The 26044-nt window shown below is 33.2% G+C and overlaps 1 protein-coding gene and 2 long non-coding RNA genes across 3 annotated transcripts in view; 1 reads left to right on the top strand and 2 right to left on the bottom strand.

Annotated features, from left to right (window-relative positions):
• Window positions 1-26044, bottom strand: part of LOC127728000 (mucin-16-like) — a 295239-nt gene that overhangs the window by 78609 nt on the left and 190586 nt on the right. Inside the window, exons 34-35 of the mRNA XM_052235153.1 lie at window positions 4092-4346; window positions 1418-1540 (exon numbers count right to left, since the gene is read on the bottom strand). Of these exons, the coding sequence (XP_052091113.1) occupies window positions 1418-1540; window positions 4092-4346 (378 nt within the window). The remainder of the gene's footprint in view (window positions 1-1417; window positions 1541-4091; window positions 4347-26044) is intronic.
• Window positions 14785-24835, bottom strand: LOC127728003 (uncharacterized). The gene is made up of 3 exons (XR_007993959.1): window positions 24427-24835; window positions 19572-20355; window positions 14785-17039 (listed from the first exon to the last, which is right to left on the bottom strand). It is a non-coding gene; the product is annotated as an uncharacterized LOC127728003 (long non-coding RNA).
• Window positions 18091-26019, top strand: LOC127728018 (uncharacterized). Its single transcript, XR_007993976.1, has 2 exons — window positions 18091-18138; window positions 25885-26019. It is a non-coding gene; the product is annotated as an uncharacterized LOC127728018 (long non-coding RNA).

Below are 26044 nucleotides of genomic sequence, written 5' to 3'. Positions count from 1 at the left end.
ACTGAACCATGAAAATGAGGTCAAGGTCAGAAGACACCTGCCAGCTAGACATGTACACCTTACAATCATTCCATACACCAAATATAGTAGACCTATTGCATACAGTATAAGAAAAACAGACCAAAACACAAAAACTTAACTATAACCACTGAACCATGAAAATGAGGTCAAGGTCAGATGACACCTGCCAGTTGGACATGTACACCTTACAGTCCTTCCATACACCGAATATACTAGACCTACTGCTTATAGTATCTGAGATATGGACTTGACCACCAAAACTTAACCTTGTTCACTGATCCATGAAATGAGGTCGAGGTCAAGTGAAAACTGTCTGACGGGCATGAGGACCTTGCAAGGTACGCACATACCAAATATAGTTATCCTATTACTTATAATAAGAGAGAATTTAACGTTACAAAAAATCTTAACTTTTTTTTCATGTAATCACTGAACCATGAAAATGAGGTCAAGGACATTGGACATGTGACTGACGGAAACTTCGTAACATGAGGCATCCATATACAAAGTATGAAGCATCCAGATCTTCCACCTTCTAAAATATAAAGCTTTTAAGAAGTTAGCTAACGCCGCCACCACCGGATCACTATCCCTATGTCAAGCTTTCTGCGACAAAAGTCACAGGCTCGACAAAAAACTTATTAAAAATTTTCCTCTAGATACTATCTTTTGATTGTAAAAAGCTTCTGTCCAAGTTTGGTAAAAATCCAGGATGGTGTATGAATCTAATAAGTGTTTTAAAAACTTTAACTGCAGACTGTATGTAATGTTAACTGGAAGAAAAACTAAGTCCATTTATAAGTAATATATGGAAAAACTAGAAATAAACTTTTACAAAATTTCCTTCTAGATACTAGCTTTTGATCATAAACTAGCTTCTGTCAAAGTTTGGTACAAATCCAGGATAGTTTAAGAAAGTTATTAAAATTTTTAAAACTTTAACCACAGGGTGAATGTAATGTTAACTGGCAGAAAAAAGTCCATTTATAAGTAAAATACGGATAAACCGGATTTTTATTTTTACAAAATTTACTTCTGGATACTATCTTAAGATCATAAACAAGCTTCTGTCCAAGTTTGGTAGAAATGCAGGATAGTTTAATAAAGTTATTAAAATTTCAAAAACTTTAACCACAGAGTGAATATTTGTGGACACCACCGCCGACGATGGAATGTAGGATCGCTATGTCGCAAGCTTGACAAAAATCCATGAAAAGACAAGTTTTCTCTATCCTCGAAAATTGGCACCCACGAAAATACATGAATCCACAGTATCTGATATCAATCATTTTCCACTCCTTTGAGTGACCAAATGTGAATCTTCTTGTCCTTGGTGGAAATATCAACAAAATCTTAAATTGCTTAAATACTAATACATATTCTTGTTACATTTTACCTGAGCATGTCAGACCATCTCCACTATACCCCAATTTACAACTACATAAATGACTTCCTACAGTATTGACACATTCAGCATTTCTATCACAATTGTTTAATCCTGTTACACATTCATTTACATCTGGAAAAAACAAAGACATACACACACATTGTATTGTACAGGTAATAAATAATTTTTATTCCAACTCTATTGAATTAATAGTTTAATTGGGATGTAAGTTGTTAATCCCTATCTATATCAAAGTCCGACAACAACAAAATTTCTGAATGTTCTACGATTAATTATAGCTGCATACATGACATACTATCTTGGAAATAAATTAAACATTTTCTAGAATTGTCAATCAACAGTTTTTTAAAACCAATAAAGTGCAAGATTTTCTTAAAGTAATCAAGAAGTCAATCAGACTGACTAGTAGTTAGCATGAATATTCTGTTAAGGATGTTACAATGTAGTTAGGAAAAATAAAAATAACAAAATTTCCTTAAATCTTAATTTTTTAAGAGATGATATATAATGAATTAAAAAAAACAAGAAATGATTGTAACAGGATTCTGTTACGAAGTCTCCCAAACGAAGCTCCCATAATTCGTAATTCCCAGGGTCGCCTGACATTGGGCAACGTCCAGTGAAAATTGGTTTGGTCCAGTAAAGTTATATGCATTAGTGATGCCTGGGGACTAACCTTGTATATCATTCAAATCATCTTGGCATGACAAACCAGAATATATATAGTTTAGGGGTGGGGATCTCGACCATTTACAAGATACTAGAACATTGGGGGTGGGGAGGAACCCCTGGGGACTGACCCTATACGTCATTCAAATGTTCATTACATGACGAACAGGAATATATATGGTTTAGGGGTGGGGATCTCAACCATTTACAAGATATTAGAACATTGGGGGTGGGGGGAACCCCTGGGGACTGACCGTATATGTCATTCAAATGTTGGAGACATGACAAATAGGAATATATATGGTTTAGGGGTGGGGATCTCAACCATTTACAAGATATTAGATCTTTCTCAAATGGCAGGGGGTCGGGATGACCCCTGGGGACTAACCCTGTATATCATTCAAACCATCTTCGCATGACAAACCAGAATATATATGGTTTAGGCGTGGGGATCTTGACCACTTAGAAGATATTAGAACTTTCTTAAATGGCAGGGGGTGGGGTGACCCCTGGGGACTAACCCTGTATTTCATTTGATGTGCTTTATCATGACAAACCAGAATATATATGGTTTAGGGGTGGGGATCTCGACCATTTACAAGATATTAGAACTTTCTCAAATGGCAGGGGGTCAGGATGACCCCTGGGGACTAACCCTGTATATCATTCAAACCATCTAAGCATGACAAACCAGAATATATATGGTTTAGGGGTGGGGATCTTGACCACTTAGAAAATATTAGAACTTTCTTAAATGGCAGGGGGTGGGGGTGACCCCTGGGGACTAACCCTGTATTAAATTTGATGCTTTATCATGACAAACCAGAATATATATGGTTTAGGGGTGGGGATCTCGACCATTTACAAGATATTAGAACTTTCTCAAATGGCAGGGGGTCAGGATGACCCCTGGGGACTAACCCTGTATATCATTCAAACCATCTTAGCATAACAAACCAAAATATATATGGTTTAGGGGTGGGGATCTTGACCACTTACAAGGTATTAGAACTTTCTTAAATGGCAGGGGTGGGGGTGGCCCCTGGGGACTAACCCTGTATTTCATTTAATGGGCTTTATCATTTAGAACATTTTCAATTAAAAAGATTGTGTCTATCACAAACGGTTTTCAATTTATAATCATTTGAAAATTTAAAAAAATAAAATCCTATAGGGTTCTATAGTAAAACCCTCTTTTCTTTTTGCCCCTCAAAGTACCCCTTTATAAACCCCATTGCACAAACAAAACCCTGATTGCACCACTAGACATGTTAGTCTAACATATTGTGAAACCCTAAGTTAATCTGACAAGCAGTTTTGGAGAACGGGTGCGGACAAGTTCAAATTTAAAAGCGGCGGAAGAAGAAGAAGAAGAAGAACTGAGCAAAAACAATAAGTCTTCCCAAACTTCGTTTGAGAGACTTAATAAAGAAAGATCTATTTGGTTGTTCGTCAGTTATATATGATTTAAAAATAACCAAATGTTTACAGTATGTACAGGTGCTATTTTTGGTAATGCTTTACTAAGTAAATTCCCAGTAGAGTTACAAAATACATGTGAAATTTGAAATGTCCAGCACATCAAGTTGAAAATAGAACTGCTTATCACTTGCAAACAAAACCTCAGTAGAATTATTATGAATTATTCAACAGAGGTGTTTATTTTTGTGGGTAACATGAATATTTTGTGTAGATTTCAAAAATATTCACCGTAATTTTGCTGCTTTGTTTTACCAGCATTTTCAAAATGTGTTAGCCAAACATGCCTTTTATCTTTACGTCTATAACTAGAGGGTCTGTGATTGAGCTCACAAAATAATACCACACTTCAATTACCTCCCCTTCGAAATTAACAAAAAAAAACCTGAATCACTAAGCATTTGCACCTTTGTGTGAGCTTTCATTGAAATTCAGTCAAGATGTACTCACAAGATTAGTGGATAGAAAGACAAATGGGGTGTGGGCAGGCAATAATAAATGGAGAATTAGATACCTTGACAAGATCCATCAGATCCTTTCTTATATCCAGTTTTACAAACACATTCGTACGATCCAAAAGAATTTTTACAATCTTCTAATTCTCCACAGATACTAGTCTGATCACATTCATTAATATCCTGAGAACAAGTGGCACCAGTCCATCCAGAGGCACAAATACAACCTTTTACTCTGTCACATCTCTTGGTATTAGCAGAGCATTCACTACATTTTCTGGCACAATTAGGTCCCCAATTCAAACCACTGCACTCTGAAAAAAATATAGATTATACAAATAATTATATGAATCATTAGTTTTATAGAATCTCTGCTCCTTACTGATGTAAAAGCAATCATATAGATAAAAGATTCATTCTTCATTACCCAATGACAAAATCCTCACCAAAAAGAGGAAAAAAGGTTTCCCTACTAATTTCATGACGTTGTACCATGTCGTAAAGTCAGTTCCAATTTTGTTTAAAGCATCTGGAATGGGATAATCAGTACATTATCTTTTTTTCAGTCATTTCATAAAGGAGGTAGATGATATCTTGTGAGAGGTAAGCCTTTAAAACATTTCATTACAGCTTTTATTTGTCAGCTTTTTGCTGTAATCTTTGGACCAATTTTTCAGACATTTCAGCCGTTGGCTTTCTTCAGTTACTTTATTATCCTTCTAACCCATATTTTAGACAAGTCACTTTTCACAAACATACTTTTCATGGTTTAATTACATGTATCACAATAATCAGTCAGAGCTCAGACACATACAAGTCGAAACATGTTTTGACCTCTACAAGTCAAAATAAGTAAAATACAAGAGTTATTTCTCTTTTTTCATCAATCACAATTCAACTTAATCAAGTCAATATTCGACAAACCTCAATTTAAACATAAAATGACTTCTGCAAGTCAATTTTTGTACAGCTGAAAATTCACATAGATTACTTATTTTTTCAGTAGGGATAATGTCCCCTTATTACAAGAATCGACCTGAAGGAGTCATTTTTAGTCTTCAGACTGGAAAAAGTCTGTTTTGGTTAAAGCTGTTTCGGATGAATAGACAATTATGAAGGGACAAATGATATATAATATTTTCAATGAATATAATCATCAAATTTCGACTTGCATAAATACAATAAAATGCTCCGCTGGGGCGCAGCTTGATACGACCGCAGAGGTCGAACCCTGAACAGTTGGGGCAAGTATGGACACAACATTCAAGCTTCATACAGCACTGAATTTGGATTGTAATTAAATATTTGACACAGCATAGGTTTCTCACACAGAATGAAAGTAGTCTAAGAACTTAAATTTTTTTAATTTACCTATTCAAACCATATCATTATTATTTGCTTTTATATATAAATCAGAAATAACCAATTTAAAATGGAAAATTTTAAAGAAAAAAAAGGAAAAAAAAATCCCCCCCCCCAAATTTTTTGAAACCCCCTTATGATTCATCACCCCCAAACTCAATCCCAGCCTTCCCTTTGTGGTATGGTACCTTGCAGTACAATTTCAGAGAGATCCATACACTTGAACACAAATTATTGTCTGGAAACTAGAAAAATGCTTGGGTTTTTTGCACCTTTTTGGCCCCAAATTCCTAAAAGTTTAGGGCAATTACCCCCAAACTCAAACCAAGCTTTCCCTTTGTGATATGGAACCTTGCAGGACAATGTCATAAAGATCCATACACTTACACACAAGTTATTGTCATGAAACTAGAAAAATGCTTGTTTTTTTGCCCCATTATGGCCCCTAATTCCTAACATTTTGAGACAATTACCCCCAAAAACAATCCCAGCCTTCCCTTTGTGGTATGGTACCTTGCAGTACAATTTCAGAGAGATCCATACACTTGAACACAAGTTATTGTCTGGAAACTAGAAAAATGCTTATTTTTGGCCCCTTATTCCTAAACGTTTTGGGCAAGTACCCCCAAACTCAATTCCAGCTTTCCCTTTGTGATATGGAACCTTGTAGTACAATTTCATAAATATCCATACACTTACACACAAGTTATTGTCATGAAACTAGAAAAATGCTTGTTTTTTGCCCCCTAATTCCTAAAATTTGGAGGCAATTACCCCCAAAATCAATCCCAGCATTCAAACCCTCAATCAGCATCATTTAACAGTAATATCTAAAAATGGAAATTACATAATAAAGGTATTAAAATAGAAAATGACATCATAGTCATGGCTAAAAATAAACAAAATCCCTAATCAGCAACATTTTACAGTACCGGTAATATCTAAAAATAAAATTCATTTGTAACCATAAAAGCCCATTTAAATACATCATGACAGATATTAAAATAGAAAATGACATCATAGTCATGGCTAAACATAGCAAAAACCTTAATCAGCATCATTTAACAGTAATATATAAAAATAAAAATTTCTTTGCAACCATAAAAGTAAAATAGAAAATGACATCATAATCATAGCTAAAAATAAACAAAATTTTTTTTTATTACCAAATTTTAAATGGAGTTTATTAAACTAAAACAATAAATTTGCAACCATAAAACCCCATTTAAACACATCATACAAGTATTAAATAATTCAACTACATCATAAGGCTATAAAAATAGAAAATGACTTCATAGTCAAGGCTAAAGGTAAACAAAAAACCTTCATCAGCAAAATTTTATATTGGCAAATTTCCAATGAAGTTTATTATACTAAAATTGTTGGCAAATTTCCAATGCATTTATTAACAATAAAGTTATTGGCAAATTTCCAATTTAATTAATTTAAAAGCAGTGTAAGTGAGATATTTAAATGAGTTTGAATTACCAACCTTACACTGCTTTTAAATAATGTTCTTTACTCAATTATTTGTCTATTAAAATGGAAACCCTAGTTTTTTAACCTTTTTTCCCCTTATTCCTTAAACGAAAAAAAATAATTACCCCTTTTTTGACCCCCCCCTATGATTCATCACCCCCCCCCTTCCCCCCCAAACCAAGCTCAATAACAGCCTTGCCTTTGTGGTATGGTACCTTGTAATACAATTTTAGAGAGATCCATACACTTGAACACAAGTTATTGTCTAGAAACTAAAAAATGCTTATTTTTCACCCCTTTTTAGGCCCCTTATTACTAAACGTTTTGGGCAATTACCACAAAACTCAATTCCAGCTTTCCCTTTGCGAAATGGAACCTTGTAGTAAAATTTCAGAAAGATCCATACACTTACACACAAGTTATTGTCATGAAACTAGAAAAATGCTTGTTTTTTGCCCCCTTTTGGCCCCTTATTCTTAAAATTTCGAGGAAATTAACCCCAAAATCAATCCCATCATCGACCCTTTGTGATATGGAATCTTGTAGTACAATGTCAAAGAGATCCATACAATAACACACAAGTTATGTCTGGAAGTTACAAAAATGCTTATTTTCGGCCCCTTTTTGGCCCCTAATTATTTAACTGTTGGTACCATAACCCCCAAAATCAATCCCCACCTTCCTATTGTGGTATTGAACCTTATGGTAAAATTTCATAGAGATCCATTCACTTAAACTAAAGTTAGAGTGCGAAAACCATTGTGTATTCGGACGACGACGCCGGCGACGATGACGACGACGACGCCGCCAACGTCATACCAATATACGACCACAAAATTTTTTTGCGGTCGTATAAAAATATATCAGTCATATTTTTTTTGTGCCTATGCAAAGTCTGGAGTATTTGACTGTTTTTCTATTTATTAACTTCAATTTTAAACCATCTTTCAGTTTGGTTTTTTTTTCACTTAAACAGATAGCTTTTTAATGTTCATTTGGCAAATAAATTAAAATGATAAACTTTAACCTTTTTTAATTTTTTGCCAAATAGTGTAATCAGAGAAGAGTATTCTTACAGCTTTCCAGTTTTTCTGAATGAATGATAGGATTACTCCCATCCCTTGGCTGATTATCAATTAACACCCCCTTTTTGACATCAGATACCATTTTACTGGAATAACCAAATGAATAAAAAGACAAAATAAAATATAGGAACAAAAGCTTTTGGTATTATCAAAAAATATCTGATAAATCTTGTAAAGATTTGTACTTAAATGCAATCTTGCTCCAAGCAGAGTACTTAGTTACAAGAAAAAAAAAATCATTTTCAGACTTAATCAAAAATAAGTTTTTTTTATAACCATATAATTTAATTTTGGATGTAACGCGTCTTCTGATTGGCTGACGTTGTTTTGTTTATCAGCTCATAGACATAATTTTGTCATGTGACCGTGAAGTCATCAACGTTTTTTCATGGTTTACTCCGGTTTAAAATGGAATTTAGAATTAAATCATAAGAAATGACTGTAATATTTTTTCTGTCTATTCGAAATAACATAAAAAATGTGGTGCACACTTTAAAATATCCCGCTACGCGGGTTATTCAGTGTGCACCACATTTTTGATGTTATTTCTTCATAGACAGAAAAAATATTACAGTCATTCCTTAAATGAACAAAAGGACAAAATGGAAAATAGCAACAAAAGGTTTTGGTTTTATCACAGATGATCTGATAAATCTTGTTAAAATTTGTACTTCAATGTAACCTTGTTCCAATCAGAGTTAATGTACTAACATGTACATAAAAAATGAAATTCACTTTTGTAGTTATTCAAGTCCAAAACAACCGTATGAACAAAAAGACAAAATAAAAAAAAAAAGAATGAAAGCTTTTGCAATTTTTAGAATTATCACAGTAAATCAGATTAATCTTATAAAAAATTTGGACTGCAATGCAACCTTGCTCCAAGCAGAGTAAATGTACTTACAAAAAGAATAAAATTCATTTTCAGACTTATTCAAGTCCAAATAGGACAGACTTGTTATAGTATTAGTTTTTCATTACACAGAATTTCACAGGCCTCAAATCCTGTCCTTGAAATCTCAATCTCTTGTTTAAATATGTATGTATGACCCATAATTTGGAATTTAAAGATTTTTTGCAAGTCTATATAAAATTGGTAGCAATATGTTAAATTGAGTATTTCTACTTAAAGTATAATACATTGTACCATAATAAATAACATTAATCACATGATCATAGCAGATGTACGATAAATGAACAACCGCTGAATATATGTTCTTTAATGACAACATGCAGTTATTTTATCTTTAGAATTTTAATTCAAGAGTTATGCAGGTAGAAACTTGTGTAATTTTGAAAGGTTCACACAATATCACTAATTTCGACTTGTACAAGTCGATATTTCAAAAACAAGGACAGTCATGACATTTGCTATTATACAGGATCCTTATTATAAATGTAGTATATATCAGACAAATAATCTCACACAGCTATTTCCAGTTTTTCTGAATGAATGATAGGATTATCCACATCTCTTGGCTAATCATCGATAAACATCCCCCTTTTCTCAACACTAGATAATATTTTATTCTCCAAGCAGAGAACCTGGTTTAAAAAAAAAAATCACTTTCCGACTAATTTGAGTCCAAAATAAGCATATGAACAAAAAGACAAAATAAAATATAGGAACGAAAGCTTTTGGTATTATCAAAAAATATCTGATAAATCTTGGAAAAATTTGTACTTAAATGCAATCTTGCTCCAAGCAGAGTACTTAGTTACAAAAAAAAAAAAAATCATTTTCAGACTTATTCAAGGCCAAAATAAGTTATTTATAACCATATGAACAAAAGGACAAAATAGAAAATAGGAACAAAAGATTTTGGTATTATCACAGATGATCTGATAAATCTTGTTAAAATTTGTACTTCAATGTAACCTTGTTCCAATCAGAGTAAATGTACTTACATGTACAAAAAAAATGAAATTCACTTTTGTACTTATTCAAGTCCAAAATAACCATATGATCAAAAAGACAAAACAAAAAAAAGAATGAAACCTTTTGCAATTTTTAGAATTATCACAGTAAATCAGATTAATCTTATAAAAATTTGGACTGCAATGCAACCTTGCTCCAAGCAGAGTAAATGTACTTACAAAAAGAATAAAATTCATTTTCAGACTTATTCAAGTCCAAATTGGACACACTTGTTATGGTTTTAGTTTTTCATAACACAGAATTTCACAGGCCTCAAATCCTGTCTTTGAAATCTCAATCTCTTGCGTAAATATGTATGTATTACCCATAATTTGGACTTAAAAGATTTTTTGCAAGTCTATATAATATTGGTAGCAATATGTTAAATTGAGTATTTCTACTTAAAGTATTATCAGTGTTCTCCCCAGGCCCTTAAAGGACCGCGGGCCCGCGATGTATAATTTTTGACCGTGGTGATATCAGTCTTACCGCGATGTATAATTTTTTACCGTGGTGCTAAAATTTTCAGTAAAAAAAAATCGTAAATCGGTAAAGTTTTAAGCGATTTGTTAAATCTTTTCAGTGCGGTATAAAATTCCAGGTGAAATTTGACCAGTTCAAACCAGTTTACCCAGATTGATGACACCACATGATCGATTTACCTTATGAGGTTAACCTTGTTGATTGGATTTAATCTATGTAATTAACACTTGTTACATTTCCTTTGTGTTTTAATTAGGAGTTCATAACTTTATGATCACTAATAACTATTTTATGGCTTCACTCACAACCCAAGCGCTGACCTGTGACAAGTCTGCAAATATTTTGTACACATACAGTGTGAACCCGGTAGTTGCACACACGCCTGTACATTTTTTGTACATAATAAAGTTGGTGCATTAGTATAGTATAATATGTCTGATTAAACCATGGCCAAAATTTTCTTTAATTATGACATAGTTAGTGCATGATATCGGGTTTCAAACTATAGTATCTGTGAAAGGGATGGACATATGTACATATCACATGACCCAGTTAGTTCACGTAGAATATTAAAGTTTATTTGCAATTAATTGCAATCTATTCTAAATTTGGATATTTTCTCAAAAATTGGCATTTTCTGTGGAAAAACAAGTGTTTCAAAGACAAATTTAGGAAGAACAAAACACTAGATTTATACATGATATCACAAATATTTCCGACTTTGTATGGTTTCAGAGGATTTGGGGCTTAATGAAATCAGTCTCTTCCTTTAGTAGTATAGATTCCTTCTAAATGTTATCAATCCCACATACTAAGTGTCAAAAATATTCATTTGTACAAGCACACAAAAGTCAACTGGTTTTTTCTTTGGGTTTAGGATTCATATGGCCCAAAATGTTAAAATCCTAGACGTCTTCCAAAATTGCACACATTTAAATGATGATCGCGGGCAAGATTGTAAATTCTATCATGAACATGATGAAAGAAAAGCTTTTTGGAAAACGGTATCTCAATTTAACAAAAAATTCTAATGGATTAAACTAAACCCTGTTTTTTATGTCCTTCAATTTTCAACTTTGTATTTGATTCGACTTTCTTACTGTTTTGATTCATGTGCCACTGATGAGTTTTATGTAGCATTTCTAGCGTACCGAATTATAAGTTCCATACATTTTTTATACATGAGATTTTGCTACTCATGCTTCTGTATCTTCTGTCAGCATGAAATAATCAACCTTTTTCTTCTGATGCATTTCTTGATTATGTCCACTGTTCATTTAATACATTAAACATGTTTAAAGAAATTTTGATGACTGAGATATAAATACTAGCTATTCATTGATGTCTTGTTAAAAAAAAGCTATTCATCATGTTCATTGATGTCTAAATTACTTTGCCCCATTACAAATAACTGAGTACATATTTAATTTCTCCGTAAAATACTAAAATAAAATGCTTCGCTGGGGCGCAGCTTGATACGACCGCAGAGGTCGTACCCTGAACAGTTGGGGCAAGTATGGACACAAAATTCAAGCTTGATACAGCTATGACTTTGGATTGTCATTAAATATTTGACACAGCATAGGTTTCTGACACAGGATGAATGTGGTGTAAGAACTGGAAAAAATTTAATTTACCTATTATGGTGGAATATCCATAAACTAAATTGTTTGTTAATTTCAATATATCAAAGAATATGTAGAATTCAATGTTTGATGTAATGTAATAAAGTTGAAATTTGGACCGTTTTTGTTCAATGTGGACCAATTTGGTAACATGTATAAATAATCAAAAACCCAAATACATGGGAGCCCATTTAAATACATCATAAAGGTATTAAAATAGAAAGTGACATCATAGTCATGGCTAAAAATAAACAAAAATCCTTAATCAGCAACATTTAAAGTAATATCTAAAAATAAAATTCCTTTGTAACCATAAAAGCCCATTTAAATACATCATAAAGATATTAAAATAGAAAATGACATCATAGTCATGGCTAAACATAGCAAAAAACCCTTAATCAGCATCATTTAACAGTAATATCTAAAAATGGAAATTACATCATAAAGGTATTAAAATAGAAAATGACATCATAGTCATGGCTAAAAATAAACAAAATCCTTAATCAGCATCAGCAACATTTTATAGTAATATCTAAAAATAAAATTCCTTTGTAACAATAAAAGCCCATTTAAATACATCATAACAGATATTAAAATAGAAAATGACATCATAGTCATGGCTAAACATAGCAAAAACCTTAATCAGCATCATTTAACAGTAATATCTAAAAATAAAAATTTCTTTGCAACCATAAAAGTAAAATAGAAAATGACATCATAATCATAGCTAAAAATAAACAAAAATTTTTTTTATTGGCAAATTTTAAATGGGGTTTATTATACTAAAACAATAAATTTGCAACCATAAACATGATAAAACCCCATTTAAACACATCATAAAAGTATTAAATAATTCAACTACATCATAAGGCTATAAAAATAGAAAATGACTTCATAGTCATGGCTAAAGGTAAACAAAAAACCTTCATCAGCAAAATTTTATATTGGCAAATTTCCAATGAAGTTTATTACACTAAAATTGTTGGCAAATTTCCAATGCATTTATTAACAATAAAGTTATTGGCAAATTTCCAATTTACATAATTTAAAAGCAGTGTAGATGAGATATTTAAATGAGTTTGAATTACCAACCTTACACTGCTTTTAAATAATGTTCTTTACTCAATTATTTGTCTATTAAAATGGAAACCCTTGTTTTTTAACCTTTTTTCCCCTTATTCCTTAAACATTAGAGCCATAACCCCCCCCCCCCCCCCCCCAAAGCCAATTATTACTTTCCAATGTAACCTAAATTTCCAATATACATAATTTTAAATTTCAATTCCTCATGATATATAACCGTATCATTATTATTTTCTTTCATATATAAATCTGAAACAACCATCTTTAAATGGAAAATTTTAAAGAAAAAAAAATGAAAAAAAAAAATCCTACCTCCCACACATTTTTTCAACCCCCTTTTGATTCATCATCCCCCACCTCAATCACAACCTTCAATTTGTGGTATGGTACATTGCAATACAATTTCACAGAGATCCATACACTTGAACACAAGTTTTTGTTGCAAACTAAAAAAATCCTTATTTTTGACCAATATTTGGCCCCTTATTCATAAATGTTTGAGCAATTAACCCCAAAACTCAATTCCTACTTTCTCTTCGTGATAAAAAATAACTAACTTAAAATGTAAATTTTAAACAAAAAAAAAAGGAAAAAAAAAAAATTACCCCTTTTTTGACCCCCGCCCCCCTTATGATTCATCACCCCCACCCCCCTTTCCCCCCAAACCAAGCTCAATAACAGCCTTGCCTTTGTGGTATGGTACCTTGTAATACAATTTTAGAGAGATCCATACACTTGAACACAAGTTATTGTCTAGAAACTAAAAAATGCTTATTTTAAACCCCTTTTTAGGCCCCTTATTAATAAACGTTTTGGGCAATTACCACAACACTCAATTCCAGCTTTCCCTTTGTGAAATGGAACCTTGTAGTAAAATTTCAGAAAGATCCATACACTTACACACAAGTTATTGTCATGAAACTAGAAAAATGCTTGTTTTTTGCCCCCTTTTGGCCCCTTATTCCTAAAATTTTGAGGCAATTAACCCCAAAATCAATCCCAGCATTGACCCTTTGTGATATGGAATCTTGTGGTACAATGTCAAAGAGATCCATATGCTAACACACAAGTTATGTCTGGAAGTTACAAAAATGCTTATTTTCGGCCCCTTTTTGGCCCCTAATTCCTTAACTGTTGGTACCATAACCCCCAAAATCAATCCCCACCTTCCTATTGTGGTATTGAACCTTATGGTAAAATTTCATAGAGATCTATTCACTTAAACTAAAGTTAGAGTGCGAAAACCATTGTGTATTCGGACGACGACGCCGGACGACGACGACGACGCCAACGTCATACCAATATACGACCTCAAAATTTTTTTGCGGTCGTATAAAAATTACATTAAAATTTGTTTTTTACCTTCAAAATTTTGCCCTTTTGATCAAATTTACCCAATCCAGGTAGTACAATAAAATTCTATGAAATTTGGAAAATTCAAATTAATGGAGTGATCGAAGTGATCTTAATATAAATAGATATAAGAAGAAGTGGTATGAGTGCCAATGAGACAACTCTCCATCATAGTCAAAATTTATAAAAGTAAACCATTATAGGTCACAGTACGGTCTTCAACACGGAGCCTTGGCTCATACCGAACAGTAAGCTATAAAGGGCCCCAAAAATTACTAGTGTAAAACCATTCAAACGGGAAAACCAACGGTCTTATCTATATAAAAAAACGAGAAATGAGAAACACTTATGAACCACATCAACAAAAATAAAATGCTTCGCTGGGCGCAGCTTGATACGACCGCAGAGGTCGAACCCTGAACAGTTGGGGCAAGTATGGACACAACATTCAAGCTTGATACAGCTCTGAATTTGGATTGTGATTAAATATTTGACACAGCATAGGTTTCTGACACAGAAAGAATGTGGTCTAAGAACTTCAATTTTTTTAATTTACCTATTATGGTCCAATGTCCAAAATCAAAATACATGGTTAGATTCAGCATATCAAAGAACCCCATATATTCAATTTTTGTTGAAATCAAACAAAGTTTAATTTTGGACCCCAACTTGGACAAACTTGAAAACTGGTCCCATAATCAAAAATCTAAACACATGTTTAGATTCAGCATATCAAAGTACCCGAAGAATTCAATTTTTGTTAAAATCAAACTAAGTTTAATTTTGGACCCTTTGGACCTTAATGTAGACAAATTTAAAAAACGGGACCCAAAATTAAAAATCTAAAAACACGGTTAGATTTGGCATATCAAAGAACCCCAATTATTCAATTTTTGATGAAATCAAACAAAGTTTAATTTTGGACCCTTTTGACCTCAATATGAACCAATTTGATAGCGGGCCCACAAATAAAAAATCTAAATACATGGTAAGATTCAGCATATCAAAGAACCCCATATATTCAATTTTTGTTGAAATCAAACAAAGTTTAATTTTGGACCCCAATTTGGACCAACTTAAAAACTGGTCCCATAATTAAAAATCTAAACACATGTTTAGATTCAGCATATCAAAGAACCCCAAAAATTCAATTTTTGTTAAAATCAAACTAAGTTTAATTTTGGACCCTTTGGACCTTAATGTAGACCAATTTAAAAAACAGGACCCAAAATTAAAAATCTAAATACACAGTTAGATTTGGCATATCAAAGAACCCCAATAATTCAATTTTTTATGAAATCAAACAAAGTTTAATTTTGGACCCTTTTGACCTCAATATGAACCAATTTGATAGCAGGCCCACAAATAAAAAATCTAAATACATGGTAAGATTCAGCATATCAAAGAACCCCATGTATTCAATTTTTGTTGAAATCAAACAAAGTTTAATTTTGGACCCCAATTTGGACCAACTTGAAAACTGGGCCAAAAATCTAAAATCTAAATACATGTTTAGATTTTGCATATCAAATAACCCCATATATTCAATTTTTGTTGAAATCAAACAAAGTTTAATTTTGGACCCCAACTTGGACCAACTTGAAAACTGGGCCCATAATCAAAAATCTAAACACATGTTTAGATTCAGCATATCAAAGAACCCCAAGAATTCAATTTTTGTTAAAATCAAATTAAGTTTAATTTTGGACCCTTTGGACCTTAATGTAGACCAATTTAAAAAACGGGACCCCAAATTAAAAATCTAAATACACGGTTAGATTCGGCATATCAAAGAACCCCAATAATTCAATTTTTGATGAAATCAAACAAAGTTAAATTTTGGACCCTTTGGACCTCAATGTGGACCAATTTAAAAACGGGGCCCAAAATCCAAAAACTTAATACACGGTTAGATTCAGCATATTAAAGAACCCCAAGAATTCAAGAATAAAACCCCATTGAAATTGATCAAGAAATAAGCAATTTATACGAAGTATCTTCTTTTGCACAACACTGTGCAATTGAATATTTCTTGCTATTGCGCAATACTGTACAATTGACAATTTCTTGCTATTGCGCAATATTGTGCTATTGGATATTTCTTGCTATTGCGCAATACTGTGCAATTGAAGATTTCTTGCTATTGCGCAATACTGTGCAATTGAAGATTTCTTGCTATTGTGCAATACTGTGCAATTGAAAATTTCTTGCTATTGCACAATACTTATTATATAATAATTTACACATCCTGTTTGGTGTGTATCTCCTAACATATCATTATTATTTGCTTTTAAATATAAATCAGAAATAATCAACTTAAAATGGAAAATTTTAAAAGAAAAAAAAAGGAAAAAAAGAAAAAAAAAAAAAAAAAAATCTCCCCCCCCAAATTTTTTGAACCCCCTTATGATTCATCACCCCCAAACTCAATCCCAGCCTTCCCTTTGTGGTATGGTACCTTGCAGTACAATTTCAGAGAGATCCATACACTTGAACACAAGTTATTGTCTGGAAACTAGAAAAATGCTTATTTTTGGCCCCTTTTTGGCCCCCAATTCCTAAACGTTTCGGGCAATTACCCCCAAACTCAATTCCAGCTTTCCCTTTGTGATATGGAACCTTGTAGTACAATTTCAGAAATATCCAAACACTTACACACAAGTTATTGTCATGAAACTAGAAAAATGCTTGTTTTTTGCCCCTTTTTTGGCCCCTAATTCCTAAAATTTTGAGGCAATTACCCCCAAAATCAATTACAGCCTTCCCTTTGTGATATGGAACCTTGTGGTACAATGTCAGAGAGATCTATACACTTACACACAAGTTATTGTCTGAAAATTACAAAAATGCTTATTTTTGGCCCCTTTTTGGCCCCTAATTCCTTAACTGTTGGTACCATAACCCCCAAAATCAATCCCAACCTTCCTTTCGTGGTATTGAACCTTATGGTGAAATTTCATGGAGATCCATTCACTTAAACTAAAGTTAGAGTGCGAAAACCAATGTGTCTTCGGACGACGCCAGACGACGCCGGACGCCGGACGACGACGACGACGACGACGACGACGACGACGACGACGACGCCAACGTCATACCAATATACGACCAAAAAATTTTTAATTTTTGCGGTCGTATAAAAACCATAAAGACTGGAATATTCGGGATGCCCTGTATGACATTATGGCACTTCTTACTGCAAACAAAACATTCCTGTTCAAAACCATCATGCAGTTCAACACCACCGTAAATTGACTTCAAAATTTCTAATAGTTATATCGATTTCACTGTGAATCTTCTGAATATTTCGTCTGCATTCCTTCGCTAAATTCTTCTGTTCAAACACGTGTGTACACTGAAAACACGTTTCGTGCTCCATTGCACATGTTTACAAACAATTTTAAACTCCTCCTTTTTTCGCGCCATACTTCAGGATACATTGATCCCATGATGCAGCTTATTTTTAATTTCCGGTTGACCAACGTTAATGGAGTGATCGAAGTGATCGTAATATGACGACTGGATTATTTGGGTTACGGAATTCCCTCTCTGACGTGATTCTAAATATATAAAGCCCTAAATATAAATACTGCTTAATTCTGATTTTCCGTATTGGAAGATAAACACAAATGAAATAAAATGCTGATGTACATATTTAATTTCTCCGTAAAATACTAAAATAAAATGCTTCGCTGGGGCGCAGCTTGATACGACCGCAGAGGTCGAACCCTGAACAGTTGGGGCAAGTATGGACACAACATTCAAGCTTGATACAGCACTGAATTTGGATTGTAATTAAATATTTGACACAGCATAGGTTTCTGACACAGAATAAATGTGGTCTAAGAACTTAAAACTTTTTTAATTTATCTATTCAAACCATATCATTATTATTTGCTTTTATATATAAATCAGAAATAACCAATTTGAAATGGAAAATTTTAAAGAAAAAAGAGGAAACCCCCCCCCCCCCCCCCAATTTTTTGAACCCCCTTATGATTCATCACCCCCAAACTCAATCCCAGCCTTCCCTTTGTGGTATGTTACCTTGCAGTACACATACATGTGATGGACTGTGAAACTAAGATCAGGAGTTTGGGAAATTAGGACTCAGATCAGGAGGTTTTTAATCGACATAAATTCTGTCGTAAATGTAACCGTGTGCTGTAGAAATTGTCTGTTAAAGTGTGTTTTCTTCAACTTTCCATCCGAATGTATTATGTTTATAGTACCCTCATGACCCTTGTACTTATAGATTTTCTCTATCTTTTTAAATTTTCAACTTGTTCAATCTAACATTCTTCTTTTTTAGTATGTTCTTTAAATTTTTTAGGTCATATCTTTTTTACCATTATTCATTGCAATCAGAACATTTGCTTATCTATCTGCAAGTAGATCATTTATTTATATCTTTATGCAAGTAAATTTTTAATGTATGATAAGTAACTCATTGAAACTTTAATCATGGGTCATAGTTAATATATAAATTTCAATTTAAGCCTTGAAAGGAAGTATAGAACCCTCAAATAATTTTCAAATTATTATTTTTTTATTTGTCCTAAGACATTTAAAATCATTTAATTACCATCCTTTTATGATTATTTGTTCAATTTATATTTTATTTATATTCTTTTAAAAATTTACATTATTTAAAGGAAAGTAACTTAAAACAGGATAAATCAAGGGAGTAACCCAACATTCATTTTAAATAAACAAAGTTTTATTACACAACGGCAGTTAGCCTGAGGTAAAAATCGTTGATTACCAGTATGTTTGACACCCAAGGTGACAAGTGAAGCCATATAATTATGCATGTTAATTGATTTACAGGTAAAATATAACTTCAGTAATGTCAGTTACACCAGATATGTTGGGCTGAAATTTTTCATTCATGAAATATTTCATACACCGGATTTTTTTGTCTTCAACGGGAGGTCGGGAGGAGACCCCTGAAAACGGGATTATTGTACTCCCGTCGGGAGGTTCACATGTATGACTGTACAATTTCAGAGAGATCCATACACTTGAACACAAGTTATTGTCTGGAAACTAGAAAAATGCTTGTTTTTTGGCCCCTTTTTGGCCCCAAATTCCTAAACATTTAGGGCAGTTACCCCCAAACTCAAACCCAGCTTTCTCTTTGTGATATGGAACCTTGCAGTACAATTTCATAAAGATCCATACACTTACACACAAGTTATTGTCCTGAAACTAGAAAAATGCTTGTTTTTTTGCCCCTTTATGGCCCCTCATTCCTCAAATTTCTAGGGAATTACCCCCAAAATCAATCCCAGCATTCCCTTTGTGGTATGGTACCTTGCAGTACAATTTCAGAGAGATCCATACACTGGAACACAAGTTATTAACTGGAAACTAGAAAAATGCTTACTTTTGGCCCCTTATTCCTAAACGTTGTGGGCAATTAACCCAAAAATCAATTCCAGCTTTCCCTTTGTGATATGGAACCTTGTAGTACAATTTCATAAAGATCCATACACTTGAACACAAGTTATTGTCATGAAACTAGAAAAATGCTTGTTTTTTTGCCCCTTTTTGGCCCCCAATTCCTAAAATTTGGAGGCAATTACCCCCAAAATCAATCCCAGCATTCCCTTTGTGATACGGAACCTTGTGGTACAATGTCAGAGAGATCCATACACTTACACACAAGTTATTGTCATGAAACTAGAAAAATGCTTGTTTTTTGCCCCTTTTTGGCCCCTAATTCCTAAAATTTGGAGGCAATTACCCCCAAAATCAATCCCAGCATTCCCTTTGTGATATGGAACCTTGTGGTACAATGTCAGAGAGATCCATACACTAACACACAAGTTATGTCTGGAAGTTACAAAAATGCTTATTTTTGGCCCCTAATTCCTTAACTGTTGGTACCATAACCCCCAAAATCAATCCCCACCTTCCTTTTGTGGTATTGAACCTTATGGTAAAATTTCATAGAGATCCATTCACTTAAACTAAAGTTAGAGTGCGAAAACAAATGTGTCTTCGGACGAAGACGCCGGACGACGATGACGACGACGACGCCAACGTCATACCAATATACGACCACAAAATTTTTTTGCGGTCGTATAAAAAGGAGATATCAAAACAGGAGGATTATGAGAAGAAATTTAACAGAATGTTGTTTAAATTCAATCTCTTGTTTGTTTTTACTTTTTATAACAGGACAATCTTAAGAATCTGAGTTGTTCCTATTAATGTTAACACAAAACGGTTGACGTGAGAGTCTTGGAAGGGAGTCAATGGTAAAAATCTACAGATTGCCTGACGGCACTCGTATCCAAAAAATTAAATTCATTTTTAGACTTATTCAAGTCCAAAATATACCATATGAATAAAAAGACCAAATAAAAAATATTTTTGGAATAATCACAGAAAATCCAATAAATGATAATCTTACAAAAATTTGAACTTCAATGCAACATGAAACTGCTCCAAGCAGAGTACTCACAAAAAGAATAAAATTTATTTTCAAACTTATTCAAATCCAAGATAACCATATGGAAAAAAAATTGGAAACGAAAGCTTTGGACGCATGAAATTTATAACGTGTTGTTTTCAATTTTATAATATTATCATAGACGATCTTATTAATATTTGTACTTCAATACAACCTTGCAAATTTGCTCCAAGTAGAGTACTCACTAGCTGTGGAACCTTAGCTCTAAGGTCCTTATGAAATTTTTTGACAAATTGTCAAAAAATATTAATATCATAGGGACCAAATTGTCAAAAAATATCATAAGGACCAATCCTTTGCGTAAATATGCATGTATATTACCATAAATTTGGACTTAACTTTTTGCAGGTAGGTCTATATATAATATTGGCGATATATAATTATTTTTTTTATTTCGACTTGTGCAGTTGGATTAAAGTATTCGACAAATATCAATTATATTACCATAAATCTAGCCGTCTATAATAATAACCATTTTGTGTTCCACTGTTTATTATCCTTGAAATAATCAAAAGTCAGGGCTGATATGCATAAAACCACTTAAGTTAAGATATCCAATCGTAGGACATGTAGAAAAATCTGTCCGTTCAGAACAAATCTTAACTTAAGTAGCTGTATGCATACGGGCCCTGAGTTAAAAAAAAATGCCTTGAAAATCTTATGATGTTTAGAAAGGGTCCACACAATATCACTTATTTTGACTTGTACAAGTCGCAATCTAAACACAAGGACATTCACAAAATCACAAAATGTAGTAAAACAATGTTCAAAATTATGCTATCACCTTTGGATCCCTTTGGGCAATAACTTATCAGTTATTTCCATAATTTATTACTGAATATAAATATAAATATATAACAGATTTATTAAACGAGTCTTTCTTTAAAATTTGTATCTATCTTTTGCAATATTTTTATTTCTCAGCTACATGTTCTGTGAAATTCTTACACCAATGTTGAAATGATCCGTGCCCCAACTTGCCTTGAAATCATAAAAAAAACCACACAACTTCTCTCCTTTCCCCTTTAATCTGTTGAAAAATCCATTGGGAAACATACAATCTTTAATGCAGCCTTTCTTCGATCAGAAGTTGTGAAAAATTATTTTTACATGTTACGACAGATAAAATGTATTTATCATTATCAGTATCGTTGTGGAATTTGTTTAAGAACTTTACAGCAAACGAAACACACATCGCCGAAACCAACATGAGTTGTCTCCCTAAATTACGGATAAATAACACTCAAAACATTTATTGACCTATAGAACGAGAAAGTTGTCTGCGGGTAGGTGACTTCAAACGTCACGCGCATCAATTTGGAAGTCACGCGCCTTGATGGCACTGACAAAATATCGTTTACTTAATACCCCTTCATCTGCAAAAAATGTGTATAACAACCTAAATAAAATGCTCCGCTGGGGCGCAGCTTGATACGACCGCAGAGGTCGAACCCTGAACAGTTGGGGCAAGTATGGACACAACATTCAAGCTTGATACAGCACTGAATTTGGATTGTAATTAAATATTTGACACAGCATAGGTTTCTGACACAGAATGAAAGTGGTCTAAGAACTTAAAAATTTTCAATTTACCTATTCATACATGTGATGGACTGTGAAACTCAGATCAGGAGATTGGGAAATTTTGGTCAGGAGATTAGGACTCAGATCAGGAGGTTTTTAATCGACATTAATTTTGTTGTAAATGTAACCGTGTGCTGTAAAAATGGTCTTTTAAAGTGTGTTTTCTTCAACTTTCCATCCAATTTATTATGTTTATAGTACCCTTGTACTTATAAAGTTTCTCCATCTTTATATTCTACATGTTCAATCTAACATTGTATTTTTCCAGTATGTTCTTTAAATTTTTTACTTCATATTCTATAAAACAATCATTGCAACCAGAACATTTGTTTAGCTATCTGCAAGTAGTTTTTATTTATTTTTTTTCTCTTGCAAATAGTTTTTATTTGCAAACTCAGAAAATCATTTTACCTGTAAAATTGGGTCATAGTTATTATATAAATTTCAATTTAAGCCTTGAAAGGAAGTCTAGAATCCTCAAATAATTTTCAAATTATTATTTTTTTATTTGTCCTAAGACATTTAAAATCATTTAATAACCATCCTTTTATGATTATTTGTTCAATTTATATTTTATTTATATTCTTTTAAAAATTTTCATTATTAAAAGGAAAGTAACTTAAAACAGGATAAATCAAGGGAAGTAACCCAATAAATACACAGTTTTTGTTACACAACGGCAGTTAGCCTGAGGTAAAAAACGTTGATTACCTGTATGTTTGACACCCAAGCTGACAAGTGAAGCCATATAATTATGCATGTTAATTGATTTACAGGTAAAATATAACTTCAGGTAATGTCAGTTACACCAGATGCCTGAGATGATATGTTGGGCAGAAATTTTTCATTCATGAAAAATTTCATGCACGGGATTTTTTCCTCTTCAACGGGAGGTCGGGAGGAGACCCCTGATTACGGGATTATTGTACTCCCGTCGGGAGGTTCACATGTATGCCTATTCAAACCATATCATTATTATTTGCTTTTATATATAAATCAGAAATAACCAATTTAAAATGGAAAATGTTAAAGAAAAAAAAGGAAAAAAAAATCCCCCCCCCCCCCCCAATTTTTTGAACCCCCTTATGATTCATCACCCCCAAACTCAATCCCAGCTTTCCCTTTGTGGTATGGTACCTTGCAGTACAATTCCAGAGAGATTCATACACTTGAACACAAGTTATTGTCTGGAAACTAGAAAAATGCTTGTTTTTTGGCCCCTTTTTGGCCCCAAATTCCTAAACGTTTAGGGCAATTACCCCCAAACTCAATTCCAGCTTTCCCTTTGTGATATGGAACCTTGCTGCAGTACAATTTCATAAAGATCCATACACTTACACACAAGTTATTGTCCTGAAACTAGAAAAATGCATGTTTTTTTTGCCCTTTATGGCCCCTAATTACTAAAATTTTGAGGGAAAACCCCCAAAATCAATCCCAGCCTTCCCTTTGTGATATGGAACCTTGTAGTACAATTTCATAAAGATCCATACACTTACAAACAAGTTATTGTCATGAAACTAGAAAAATGCTTGTTTTTTGCCCCTTTTTGGCCCCTTATTCCTAAAATTTGGAGGAAATTACCCCAAAAATCAATCCCAGTATTCCCTTTGTGATATGGAACCTTGTAGTACAATTTCATAAAGATCCATACACTTACAAACAAGATATTGTCATGAAACTAGAAAAATGCTTGTTTTTTGCCCCTTTTTGGCCCCCAATTCCTAAAATTTGGAGGCAATTACCCCCAAAATCAATCCCAGCATTCCCTTTGTGATATGGAACCTTGTGGTACAATGTCAGAGAGATCCATACACTTACACACAAGTTATGTCCGGAAGTTACAAAAATGCTTATTTTTGGCCCCTTTTGGCCCCTAATTCCTTAACTGTTAGTACCATAACCCCCAAAATCAATCCCCACCTTCCTTTTGTGGTATTGAACCTTATGGTAAAATTTCATTGAGATCCATTCACTTAAACTAAAGTTAGAGTGCGAAAACTAATGTGTATTCGGACGACGACGCCGGACGACGACGACGACGACGACGCCAACGTCATACCAATATACGACCACAAAAATTTTTTTGCGGTCGTATAAAAATCAGAGAAGAACTGTGCAACAGTTCCAAAACGTACTGAAATCACCCTAGTTTTACCGCTAAATCGATAAAAATCAATGCTGTACTCAATGACTTTTCCGTTACAGTTCGTTTTTTAATAATGGAGTCGGTCACTGTGAAGTCTTGTTAAAAATCGCAGGATCATAGATAGCGTCATAAAGCGGCAAATTCAAAAAAACCTCCGTATCTGAACATGTAGGGCAAAACAGAAACTGACGCAAACAAGTCTAAATTTGATTTCTTGATATTTACATTTTTTGACTTGTAGGAGTCAAAACATGTTTAGACTTGTAAGTGTCTGAGCTCTGACTGATAATGTAAAGTGTGTTCTCTATTGGAATCTCTGCATATGTAACCTTTTGCGTTAATATCTCTTTTTTACAATAAATAAGTTTCAAGCCAACATGATATGCCATCCAAGACAATAAAAGGCCAAAAAAATAATCAAACATCCATCCTTTTAATGGTGAAATCTATAGTACTGTTTACTACAGATATCATATTAATTTCCTTGCAAGCGTATGAAAAACTTTAAAAAAAATATCAGCTGTTGCAAAAAAAAAGTAGAGGCTCTAAAGAGCCTGTGTCGCTCACCTTGGTCTATGTGCATATTCAACAAAGGACACTCTCCAACATTGTAGATGAGAAAAGAATTCATGACAAAAATCTCTGTTTTGTTGATTTGTATTGCTGATCATTTAGTCTGTTTAGTTTCTCTCTATCTTCTTTAGTTTTTGCTCAAAACACAAAAGAGGGTAAAAAAAATCCTCATTTAAGGGCAATCACTCCTATAAAGAGTGACAGTCTATATAGCTACTAACTATATCGACAAAATTTGACTTGTTAGTAGATCTTGCCTTGCTGATCATTTTTGTGATGTATAAGTGTCTATTTATCTTTTATAATTTTTATCATATAAGGCAAAATGCCAAAAAAATGGTAAAAATGGTCATCAAAGAGCAATAACTCCAATAAGGAGTCATTGGACGATTTCCTACATTTGTTTTAATTGTAGATCTTATCTTCCTGATCATTTTTGCTTATTTAAGTTTCTATCTATCTATTATATTTTTTAAGATATAAGGCAAAAACACAAAAAAATGGTAAAAACCGTCATCAAAGGGCAATAACTTTAATAAGGCGTCAACTGACGATTTCGACCATTTGCAGAACTTGTTTTGCTGGTCATTTTTACAATTTAAAGTTTCTATCTATTATAGTTTTCAAGACAATAGGCAATAAAATGCTTCGCTGGGGCGCAGCTTAATACGACCGCAGAGGTCGAACCCTGAACAGTTGGGGCAAGTATGGACACAACATTCAAGCTTGATACAGCTCTGAATTTGGATTGTTATTAAATATTTGACACAGCATAGGTTTCTGACACAGAAAGAATGTGGTCTAAGAACTTGAATTTTTTTAATTTACCTATTATGGTCC

The sequence above is a fragment of the Mytilus californianus genome, unplaced genomic scaffold (genome assembly GCF_021869535.1).
Source record: "Mytilus californianus isolate M0D057914Y unplaced genomic scaffold, xbMytCali1.0.p SCAF_2, whole genome shotgun sequence".
Classification (NCBI taxonomy): domain Eukaryota; kingdom Metazoa; phylum Mollusca; class Bivalvia; order Mytilida; family Mytilidae; genus Mytilus; species Mytilus californianus.
The sequence above is the reverse complement of the archived record's forward strand: the minus strand, read 5'-3'. Positions and strand labels throughout refer to the sequence as shown.